We start from the raw sequence: 12,584 nt of genomic DNA, 5'->3' as shown, positions 1-12,584 counted from the left end.
ATGATTTCATTTATCAATTACTACAGTGTAGCCATGGACTAATTTACTACCTGGAGGTCTGAGGTGCTCATGTTGAAGGTTTTCCACTGTTCTATGCTATCAACAGATGCCTGAGGGTTCAGCCTCTTCCTGCTGCTTTTGCCAGGGACTCGCAGCCTCTTTCCGCCTCCCTAAATGCAGAGTTTTCAGCATTAATAACATATTTAAAAGACATGGGATTAAACGATCACACAGGCTGGAAAGTGTGTGTCACTGAAGTGTTTTAGTTAAGAAATCAAATAATGCAGACTTGTTTTGGTCAGCATAAACCCACCAGACCACTGTCATCCTCGTCATCAGCATCCTGCTGATGTGGCTCCTCTCCCTCCTCCCTGTCACTGTGGTCATAGTGATCGCCGGGATCCAGAGACTCCTGTGATTGGTTGATGAGGCTACGACTGCGACCTATAGTGCCCAGAGCCAGCTGGGACATTGGAGAAAGGAGGGTGGCGCCGAGACTTGTTCGCTGGAGAAGCGGAGACGAAGACAGTTTGGGGTTTGGTTCAAAGAATTGGTGTTTGTGATTGTTTATGTGTTAAAACGGTTCATTATCTTTAATTATGACTCACTTTTTCACCGTCAGTGTTGGCAGCATTGTGCTTTGCATTTTTCAATAATTTAGATAGGGGCTCTGCAAAGACAGAAAAACAAACATGATAAAAAAAAACAACAACGTAAAGCTCAACTGTGTAATTGTGTTATAGATTGTGCATGTGTGTATAAAGTTTTATTTATGTCAGTATTTTTGCAAACCAAGTTAGGACAACAGCACTTTTGATCTGGTCCTCGCTGTTTGGTCTTAAATAAACACAAAGTTCACTTGGACTTTTGACTACATTTCTCACCTTTTCTGCGTCCTCTACGAGGAGTGGGGCCTTCCTTGGTTTGAAGGGAATCCTTCTTGTCACCGTCGGGGCTGTAATGAAACCCGGGATGATCTGCAGAAACGACAGAAAAGATATAACACCACTCGTAAATGATAATTAAAATGTAAAAGATGATATCTGCTGAAAAAGAACATGAAGATTAAAATATATAAAGTAGAATATTATTTTAATGAGAAAAGATCATTAACTTTTCAACTTAAATGTAAATTTGCACTTACGCATTGCATCCATCTCCAAAATGGCTTGCTTGGCCTAGAATTCAAAGAGTAAAGTCATGGTCAGTTCAACAGGTTAGAATATGATGAACACGTTTTAACACTGGATGGCGCCACACTACTGTCATGCCTCAACAATTTAGTTCAAGTTTGACACTTGATGAGCAGCCTCTCTATGAAACCATAGTGAACGTTCTCAGTGACTCCAGGAGAGAAATCGTCCGTTTCCATTTGCACACGGTCAAAGGCACATGAAGAGACAGAGAAGTGACTGTGCCAAAACGACAATAAATAAGTGTAAGAAATCAGTGAACATGAAAGCAAAGACAGTAGAAAAAAGGAGGGAAATACAGAAAAGACAGAGAAAGGAGGAGGGAGTTATCTTTCCAGCACATCCCACTCAAAGCTTGTGTTTATGCCATCAGTGAATAGAGAAGGAGCTGCCAGGAGATGAGCTGCTCTTACCTTGGCAGGGATTTTGGCAGGATGGTTTTCAAGTATGAGGCGCTTGAGGTGCAAGATCCACATGCGCTTGTCTTGTTGTGATTTGGCCTGGGGGCAGAGGGCGAAACATCACACAGAAGATAATATCATACATGCACTTTAAAGGCAGCTAAGGGGGTCGGAATAAATCCTTCAAAATTTGCAGAGCTGCTTCCTTACATCATTACACATTAGCTTTTTCTTTTTCAGTGGTTAAGTAACAAAAATGACCACCATTAGCCTTTAAACGCTCAACATGTCTGAGCAACTCAGTCAGGTGAACCTGGTCGTTCAACAAAACATTCAGACACCTGCAAATAATCATCACACTTTCTGATTATAATCCTGCACAAAGCCACTAACAGCTACATTTTTAAACATGTAGTGACATTCAAAAGGTGTTCGACGTTTGTCAAGATGTGTACCCTCTCATGTAATGTTGCTATACCTGGACTGTGTGCTGGAGTTTGGGATTCTTGTAGTGAAACACGCTGAAACTCAGCGGCTCTTTAGGAATAATTTCCACCAGCATCAGGTTACAGCACTGCAAGACACATGACAAAAATAGTGTTACTGAGCAGAAACATTTCTACGTGCAGTGTTTCTTTAGAACGTGTAGTGCTTCGAGCTGTATGACTGACCAAGATGTGGGCTTTGTACGTGTAGGTTTCTTCTCGCTTCTTGGTGATGAGCAGAAGTTTGTCGAACAGGAAGAGAGTTCTTTCATTTTTGGCTCGTTGCAGACGAAACGTTCCCTCGAGAACCAGCTCTCCGTAGCCGATCAGATCGGGGCCCTTCCAGTTGGTCAGCAGGCTCTGAATTTCCTGCAATGAGCACAGAATTACAGAAAGTGAGGGGAGTTGAATAACTTTATTTATTTGTTTGTTTGTTTGTTTGTTTGCAAAAAGGAGATTTAAAAAACAACAACCATTGGGCCAAAAATAAACTTTTGAAATGCAGCTTATAAAAATTCAGTTCCATTAATCCAGTTTATCAAAAAATATAAAAATGAATTATGGTAAAAAGAAAAAGCAGACTATGAGTGAAATAGTGTTAAAAGATTAATAATTAATGTAATTTGTATAGCTCTTTTAAAAACACAAAGTCCTTTAAATATGAGAATCAAAACAACATTAAAAAAACAACTAAAAGTTGAAACAGTAAAATTACAGACACACCACTGAAAAGCTACTTTAAAAAGGTAAATTTTTAAAGAGAGTGTGAAAGAGGAGGATATAAGATGTGAGTTGTGTAACTGAATGCAGGAAGACACAGACTTAAAGCCATAGAAACAAAAAGGTTGAGGGGAAGTTGGTAACAATGGTAAGTCAGGGAAAAATGCCGATGAAGAAGAAGAAAAAAAAAGGATAAAATGAACATTTTTATGAAGCCAATACTTCCAGACTCTTAGAGCAAACGTTTCCACACATTCCCGTATTCATCTCTAACCGTTCCGTCTCCCAGCAGATAAAAGAAACAAACTTCCCTTTTATGTGCCCTCCTTATGCAAGGCCATCATTAACCCTGTGGAAAATGCAGTGACTTGCGTAACATGCAGGGAGGATCAGGGCCTTGGCTGATTCAAAACCTAGAGTTCACATAACTGTTCTGCAGAACAATAAAAGAATTGGCTCCTTGAAAGGCTTTAAACTACTGCGTGTGCACGCTGGACACATGATCACATGATCAACATGGAATGGATTCAGGAAAGGTTCTAAGAAAAGAGGATGACTGTTCAAGATTTTAGGTCATCCAATCGGTCCTCATCTTTGTTTTGTGTGCGCTTGCTGTACCTGCAACCTCACAGCATGCTCGTGTCTCCTCTTCATGTCGTTGATGTGCCAGGCCACCCTCTGCATGGTGTCTATTGCTTCCTGCACCACCTCGTAGGTCTCCGTGTCCTTCTCCATGTGGTTGGCTATCTCCTGTGAAGGCGACACATACAAACCGCTGTGAGTTAGCGTTCACACACAAGTGTATGCACAAACATTTACACATGCATGTTCACAAACACACGTGCAAATAATGGGTGCACACTTACATACACTCGTGTGTTGTTTAGGTGATCATAAAAAAAAAAAACCAGTGTTTGCACTCCAATACAAGCACATACAACAGGAACACACACACTGAGCACCATATGTCTGAACATTTGGCTTCTCCAACAGAGCCGAGTTGGAAGCCGTGTCAGAATGCTGTCACTTAACTGTACACACGCATTGGTATCGATAAAAACCATTAGTGTGCACTTATAAGTGTGTGTCTGAACTTACATTTCTGTGGGTACAGAGTAAATGTTTGTATGTCAGTGTGTGTGTTTGCGAGCTAAACAACTGTTAGACGTACGTGCAGCAGTAAGTGGTACTTGAGGATCCTTTGCACTGGCTTGAGCAGGTAGGAGCCCAGGGGCAGGGAGTGCCTCAGAGATTCCTGGCGCTCGCGGAAAAACTTGGCCAACGCCTTGTTCCTCATGCACTCTGTGAGCACAGCTACCGACCTGTGGAGACAAAGCACAGCAAATAAGATGTCATGAATGCGTAGTATACCGTAATTTGACAGCAATGACGAGTGAAAGCTGTAATGCATGTCCTGAAAAAACTGATTAAGAAAAATTTGACCTGTTTGGACAGAAATTGAAAACATAGAGGGAATATCAACTTATAGATGACAGGGATCATATACATATTTAAAAAGCACAGAAAAGGATCTCCATCTTTCAGCCTGGACAATATTTCTATATTAATCATTTTATTAGTGTTGATATTGATTATTTTAATTCTCCATAATTCATAATGTAAAATGATATAAAATAATACATACAATAATATCTCAGTCATAATGTGCAGATGCACCGATTTTGAAGTTCTATCAGTCGTACACTGAAACCACTTATATATTCAAATGATAAATCCTCTCAATCAAATCATCTGAATTTGGGTGAGAGAATTCATCAAAATATTTTCTATGAAGTTAAATAAAGTTATTAATGATCCGGTCCGATTTCAGCCTGAGGTCCTCTTAGAGATTGTATCTCTAATTGCATGATAGATGCTTCATGCTGGTAGAGATGTCCTCACCAAAATTTAAATTTGTTCTGCCACATATTTGAATAAAACACTAAAAAAACCTCGTATGAACCAAATTACTGTCTGTGGAGCTTGTTTGACCTGCAGAAGAATAAAGATCGTTTTTACAAACAAATGGAGGCTGTATGTGTGTGTGTGTGTGTGTGTGTGTGTGTGTGTGTGTGTGCCTGCACATACATGCACGCGCACACACACACACACACACACACACACACACACACACACACACACACACAGGCATGTCTGCATGTCTAAATTCCAGTGCAGCTCCACACAGGCCTCACATTGTTCTGGAGGAAACCCGACCTAAGAGCTCATAGATCTACAGCTTGTGTGTGTGTGTGTGTGTGTGTGTGTGTGTGTGTGTGTGTGTGTGTGTGTGTGTGTGTGTGTGTGTGTGTGTGTGTGTGTGAATATGTGCAAGTGTCTGCCTGTGTGCCGTGTGTGACCTTGGTAGGGGTCACCAGCTGTGGTGTGGATGTGGGAGACGGTCTATCTCAAACAGCTGACAACAGCCCCTTCACTCACACAGAGTCACACACACACACACACACACACACACACACACACACACACACACACACACACACACACACACACACACACACAATCAGCATTCAATTAGTCCCCATTAGCTTTTAAATAGCTTCTTGCTCACGTTGCCTTTCTTATCATACACAGCGGAAGGAAGATGGTAGCCAGAGGAGAAGGTGTGTTAGGGAGGTGCAGTATATCACGGCAGGAGGTAAAGCCTCACGTTTCAGCTGATTTTATCACACACAGTATGCACAGTGACACAAGAGTACTCCACATTATTCCATACAGGTGTCCCACGGCAACACAACGCTCACCACACAACGCAGAATAAAACATTACCAGCGTCAGCTATGGTGGAGTGACAACTCTAATACCCCGCCTGTCAGTGTGTGAGCTGTAAGTCTTTCAATAGGCCACGAATAAAAGAATGGCAGAAACAAATGGAGCAAGAAGCAGGGCGGGAGGTGGACAGCCCCCGAGGCACAACTGACGGTAGACACTTCGACTCCTGCTGAGGAGGATTCTATAGAGCGTGTCAGCTCGTCAGGGAGGGAAAAAAGCTGAAGCATTGAACGCCGTACATAATGGAGCTACGTGAGACGCTGGGAAGACGGCGTACGGAAGTGAGATCAGGATGCAATAACGAGTGTACAGTAGACCGCCCAGCTAAATAAGCTCTGTCTGACTGACACACACACACACACACACACACACACACACACACACACACACACACACACACACACACACAGGTTGCTTTCTTACCGCGGGTAGTTGGTGCAGTACTGGGTGTAAATGTGGAACTCTTCACTCTGTAACAACACAACAGGAACAAAAATCATTAGATGCATTTATGTAACAGGAAACAGAACAAAATGAAGAGTATCGAACAAAAAGTCTGACGTGTAACGATGTCAGGTAATGTTTGCTGTCAGGTAATGTTTGCTGTCAGGTAATGTTTGCTGTCAGGTAATGTTTGATGTCAGGTAATGTTTGATGTCAGGTAATGTTTGCTGGCATGCTAACATTTGTTGCACTGACCGCACGGTGCAGGCTGACGGGAATGTCATTCGTTTCTTAGAAAGCAAAATTTTAAATAAATGAAAATGACACTAATTGAAAGGTGACGGGAATTAATGCATGGATTTCATGCATATATATCAGATTGTTGTTGATATTTCAGTCTGGATCAATGTATTGGACAGACAGACCGACCAACTGACCGACATATAGAAATATCCTTCCAGCCTTTTTGGACTTCATATAAATCTTTAAACCAAGTATATTTTAGAGCATCTTAACGTGGTGACAAACTGGAACTTCTATGTTTTTGAGAGGAATATTCATCTCTGACAGCATTTTATTGTGATTTTTAATGGATTTTGATTCTGTGTAAAAGTGTATGTTCAAAGATGAGCTCACTCACAACAGTTAAAATGATGTCTGCATTACTTTTCGTCAGTGTTGTGCTGTTCTTTGGAAGTAATGCAGTTTAATCTTAGACAGACTTGAACATTTTACACTATTTCCTCACAACAGTGATGTTTCTTTGAAAAAAAACAAATGCAGATTTAATATTGAAATACACGACCAAGAATGAGTGCAAAACAGTGCACACCTCGACCAGTAGAAAAAGTACATTTAAGTTAAACATAGCAGCAGTGTTTGCTAAATGTTTAGTTGTCATTTTAAGTATACGAGCCTTGAAGTCATAGAAAACCTCTCGTACTGTACGAAGCTTTGAAGGTCAAGATTTAGCCACATCATTTTTTGCCTGTTTATCACTGGTTATATCTGCAGTGGGTCGTTTCAGCTTTGATGACTGGCTGGTTATTTCATGTTTACTGGTCTGCACACTCTGAGCCCACAGACAAGGAATCCACTCTCCTGCGCTCACCGATCATAATTGAACCTCATCCCTGTAGTTTATGATTAGCCTGCACCCTGGCCTTTAATTCCTGGTTTATCTCAACAGCCCTGAGCGCTTGGATTAAATATCCCCTCCTACCTCATCGCCGCCCCTTTGACTGAGATGTTTCCCACCTTGCATACCTCTCTTAACATCAAAGACATCAGAGGCAGCATGACTTACCAAAGCTAGAATGAACCTCTTTGCTCTGATCCTCATATCATCCGGGCCATCTCTTGATTTCTACTTCTGCAGCACATTTTTCATGTCCACATTGATCTTTTATGGACAGTTTCTTCTATTCATAATCTTTCTCCCTGAAAGCTTTCCTCCTCATCCTCCCTCTTCTCATGCTCTCTTGGAGGCCTCAAGATTAACCCCTTGCAGTTGCATAATGTGACTAATTGAGCTCTCTTTGTGTCCATAAACACGAGGGGGGTACAGCTATCAGGAAGCGACATCATAAACACAGAGGGGAGATGACAGAAGTTTGTCCTGGTTCATTATGTACACCCATACACACATACACATAAAGCAATGTGGGCATTCACACACATTTGCCAACATATGACTCATGGTAAACTTAGTTTGTACACACAGGAAGTGTGCGGATCATTTTTCGCTGTAAGTAAATATAACGTTCGATCACCACAACGCAAACAATTCGCCCCGCCTCATACAAACAATGCATCTCTCCAAAATATACTGAACATACGAACACACGCACACACAATGGCACAGACACAGACAGACTTTCATGATTTGTTAGCTGGAGGTGCTCCGTGGGAACCTTTCTAAATTGAAGAGCAGGGCTCTCCTCCTCGTCTCCAGCAGTCTGCCACCACAGACCAGGCCTAAACACAACCAGATGGGCCACCATCGATTTCTGATGTCACACACTAACACACTCCTAATACACACTCCTAATATCCCTCTGCACCATGAACACAAGACCACAAAGTACATAAATGCTTCCACTGCAGACAAATTTTGCAGAGAATGCATGTGTGCACGCGCACACACACACACACACACACGCACACGCACACACACACACACACACACACACACACGCAATCACACACATCAGTGCACGCTCTTTGAAACTAACCAGAAAGCCAACAGACCTTGAAATAACTCGCATCTATAATACATTTCCCTTTTAGAAATATATACAAGCTATGTTGAATGAATTATAATAATCACATCCCATGTGCATGTGAGAGTTTTGAACTCTGCTACATGGAAATCAAGAGTATCCGTATCTGTAGTGAAATTATATGGAAAGGTTTGTCCTTGTTTGAGTGCTGCCCACTAATCACTACAGAGCGAAACAGAAAAAGTTCAAGCTGCTTCAACCCCCACTCATCACTTTAATGAAAAAGTAATAACACAGCAGGTTTTGTTGTTACGATGATTTCTTCGAGACCGGACTGGTCACAGTGAGTCACCAGATCAGCACTGAACCCGGTAGATCATTAGGAGTAGGGGGAAAAAAAAGAAGGAGCATAACCTCTTGATGTAATTGTGCTCTTTGTGCTTCAGTCAGCATGTAGCAACCTATAAAATGCTTTAAAAGCTTACTCAACACATAGCACGGTGAGGATTTTGTCAAACAGAGAAGAACATGAGGATAGATGGCCAATTATCTAAGAGGGAGAGATAGAGATTTACAGCGAGAGCTGTCTCTTCTTCAAACGGTGCTGGGTTGTGATTCTTGGCTGCTGAGACGAGAAAAGTATTAGTAGTGAGTGTGTATGTGTGTGTGTGTGTGTGTGTGTGTGTGTGTGTGTGTGTGTGTGTGTGTGTGTGTGTGTGTGTGTGTGTGTGTGTGCGCATTTCACAGCAGACAGTGAGAGAGGTTTTGCGGTTTCCAGAATCTTAGCAACCATGACTAACCTTCAGTAATATAAAGGAACTCTGGTTACTACCCATTTACCAGAAGTCAGCCTGTGAAATCATGAAACCACACACGCACACGCACACGCACACGCACACGCACACGCACTACAGCATCTCTAATTGTGGTGCCTTAATGTAAAGGCAGCATGATGGTCAGTGGGGACTAAATACTTCCAGGTGCTGGTCTGACTACTGACCGCCTCATACAACTGAAATAATGTGCCGTATACACCCATTTCAGGAGAAATATGAAAAATTTAACACGCAGTTAGATCATGGCCACAATGAACACAATACCAAATATGGCGCATAGATTTTAGGTGCTTTGTGATTGTCGTTTCCCCACATATGATGTTTGTGTTGTAAACACAGCCAGAAGAATAGCATTAAAAATGGACTCCTGCAGGACATAGTGAAGCACTGTAGAGGAGTGTGTGTGATGGGCAGCAAGACAGGAGCTTGTTACCTCACCTACTGAATAAAGTAGGATTACCTTTCATGGTTTTAATTGACATCTGCAGTATGAGTGCAAGACTCATAAGACGGAGGTTATCAGGCAGGACGTTATTTGTGAAGGCAGACTGCTGGCAAAACCACATAGTAAATACCATAAGAATGCATTGCTGTTTTTATGATCACTGTTGTACTGGCTGCAGAAAACCAGTTGATAGCATGATGGAGATTTTGTCCAGAAACAAGTGGAACTGACTATCTGAAACCACAATGCCACCAAACAGCTTCTATTTAATCTGACTTGCATTTTATGCTGAGAATTTACTTGCTAACAGCAACATTAATCAGTTGGTTAGAGGATGTCATCATGCTGGTTTGTTGATGGATGTCAGTTAATTATGCAGAGTGGTGATGTGGGCTGCCATAAAACCAGTTTGTCTCAACAACAGCTGCTGTATTTTGGGAGTCTATGACGCTACTGGGACGCGTTTTTTTTGTACATGGTCAGACAGTTGCTCTGTGGTGTTGGGTGTAATTGCAGTTGGGGAGGGAGGGAATCTAAAGTGTTTAAGAGGAAGTGCTGGAATGCAGCACATTATCATGGGACATAATCATGCGATCATTTTATGGGGCACGGACGGGCGAAGAGCAGGGGAGGAATAAAAGCTGAGACACACAGAAGGACCAGGGATATTTTGAGCAGAGTTGCTGAGTCCAGTTTTTCTTGATGAAGCACGACCGTACCCCCCTCCAGTAAAAAGGTGATTATTAAAATTCCTCTGGAGTTATCGTTCCTCACTGCCCTCCTGCTGCACTTCAAATTGGGATTCCCACCACCAAAATAAGGCTGTTCAGCTCAATAAACTTTCAAAGAAGTTTAATGCAGTGTCCTCATCTGATCATGGAAAGTTATCTTTATAAAAGCTCATTCCTTGTTTCTCATTTTCTGTCCCACGCATGTCTTTGTGTCTGTGTGCATGTGTCCAAACCAGCTGTGTGGACAGGTTTCAACAAGCAGAGGTCGAGAGTGCATGAATGCAAAGAGACAAGTACTCTGAACCTTTACTTAAACCAATGCAAAGTACTCCACTGCAAGTACAAGTTCATTCAAAATCCTACCTAACTCAAATTAGAGAATTATTATCTGTAAAACAGCGTTCTGCTTTACAAATTTGTATTAATTGTTTCCAGAATACTTTCTAATCTCTGCTGTTTCTTTTTTTTTTTTTTTTTAAATATTTGGTAATTATACCTCTTTGGGCTTCAGCTGTTACTTAAATGAAACCATCTGAGAAATTTCAAGTGAAACTGCAAACAGCTCAAAGATCTGAAATATGAGACTGTTTTATTGCACAAGCCAAAAAAGATAAAAGTACCGGTTTAATCTTTAACAATGCATTACATATTTCATTTTATTATATGATTTCTTTTATGTCACACCTATTCTGAGAAGTAACTCATAACTCCAGCTGTTAAATAAATATACTGGAGTGAAAAGCATAACATTTCCCTTTGAAGTGAAGTAGAAGTAATAAGTAACAGAATTTATATACTCAAAACCTTAAATAAATAAATGTGTTTCATTATTTTTTACTAATTAAACGAGGAAGAAAGCTGAAAAACGTAAAAGGAACGAAGTGACTATCTTTACCTTGGATACGAAGCACTCTGCGATGGCCACAGGGTCTGCGTTGCACTTCTCAAGATCATAAAGAAGATCCCTGAAACAAACACAGATTTCACAGAAATCAACACTCAATTTGAAATTGTGCACTCATACGGTGTAGATCCTAGGACTGCAAATAGTTTTTTTTTATTATCGATTAATCTGTCAGTTATTTTCTCAATTAATCAATTAGCTTTTTGGTCTTTAAAAGGGTCATGAAATGCAGAAAAATGTGGGGTTTCCTAAAGCCCAAAGTGTAGCCTGAAATATCTTTATTTGTCCACAACCAAAAGAAGATCAGGTCATTATCATGAAGAACTACAGGAACCAGAAAATATTTACATTTAAGAGGTTTAACTCAGAAAGATTCAGCATTTTTTTCATAAAAACATTACTCCAAAAAAAATAAAAAAACAATTAATTTCCTGTCAAACAAAACTGTCAAACTTATTAATTTGTGCAGATCGAGTAGGTTCCTGAACTACAACACACCTTCCTTCTCCTTTTTCCGTGACACATAAATATAATTGCTCTCCCATGATTCATTGTTCCAAACAATTGAAGTGGATTTCAGGAGTAAGAGTCACCCCGAGTACAAAAATTAGGTCTTAGGGCACTTGACGCTGAACAAATAAGAAACTTCCATGAATTCAAACATCCAGCTCCCGAGTGTTGCTGTGTGTGTATAACTGCACACTGTGGAAAAAAATAAATGGCCTCTGGTGAAGTTATTGTTTCATGGCTAAAGCATGAGGTCACTGTGACCGCTTTAAATCACTTTTATGCTTCCTTTTACTGGCCGGTGTGTCTGTGCACGGCAGCTGAAAAATGAATAGGTGGGACAGAGTGTTTGTGTCTCCAGACCACCATGGCTGATGCTCAACTAGCCATCTCGTCTGGATACAAAACTTGAACACACACAAACACACAGTCTTTAGCGGTGCTGGAGGAGACAAATATGCAGACGGGAAGTGATTATACACACTCCCAAACACACACACACACACACACACACACACACACACACCTGACTGCCACAACAACGCCCTTCCCAGACATCAACAGGTGGTTCAGCCCAGTTTGACTGTTAGCTGGACATTTTTGTGGAGCCTGAGGTCTTTCTGTCTTTATATGTGACAGAACTCTTTCTGAATGAACTGTGATGAGCAAAAGTGGATTCTCTTGTCAATCATCGAATTCAAGTCCCTTCCCTCTCTGATATATCCTGACAGATTCTCCTAGGAATCTCTTTAATTATAATTATAATTAATAATAATTAAATATAAAAAAATGTCCAGCTAACAGTCAAACTGGGCTGAACCACCTGTTGATGTCTGGGAAGGGTGTTGTTGTGGCAGTCAGGTGTTTGTTTGTGTGTGTGTGTGTGTTTGGGAGTGTGTATAATAA

The 12,584-nt window shown here is 41.1% G+C and overlaps 1 protein-coding gene across 3 annotated transcripts in view; it reads right to left on the bottom strand.

The window, feature by feature from the left end:
• LOC138203353 (pleckstrin homology domain-containing family G member 1) overlaps nucleotides 1–12,584 on the bottom strand; it is a 44,414-nt gene that overhangs the window by 5,664 nt on the left and 26,166 nt on the right. For 2 of the 3 annotated variants that reach the window (XM_069158123.1, XM_069158122.1), the window contains exons 4-15: nucleotides 11,163–11,232; nucleotides 6,013–6,059; nucleotides 3,971–4,121; nucleotides 3,418–3,549; nucleotides 2,266–2,448; nucleotides 2,073–2,168; nucleotides 1,607–1,693; nucleotides 1,145–1,178; nucleotides 885–977; nucleotides 609–670; nucleotides 314–505; nucleotides 51–170 (exon numbers count right to left, since the gene is read on the bottom strand). In XM_069158123.1, the coding sequence (XP_069014224.1) occupies nucleotides 51–170; nucleotides 314–505; nucleotides 609–670; nucleotides 885–977; nucleotides 1,145–1,178; nucleotides 1,607–1,693; nucleotides 2,073–2,168; nucleotides 2,266–2,448; nucleotides 3,418–3,549; nucleotides 3,971–4,121; nucleotides 6,013–6,059; nucleotides 11,163–11,232 (1,267 nt within the window). The other variant, XM_069158124.1, reaches the window with a different exon arrangement.

Source organism: Embiotoca jacksoni, unplaced genomic scaffold (assembly GCF_022577435.1).
Source record: "Embiotoca jacksoni isolate LCO1_2020_lvr unplaced genomic scaffold, fEmbJac1.0.p SCAF_23, whole genome shotgun sequence".
In the NCBI taxonomy this organism is placed as follows: domain Eukaryota; kingdom Metazoa; phylum Chordata; class Actinopteri; family Embiotocidae; genus Embiotoca; species Embiotoca jacksoni.
This window is presented reverse-complemented; position numbering and strand designations above follow the sequence as displayed.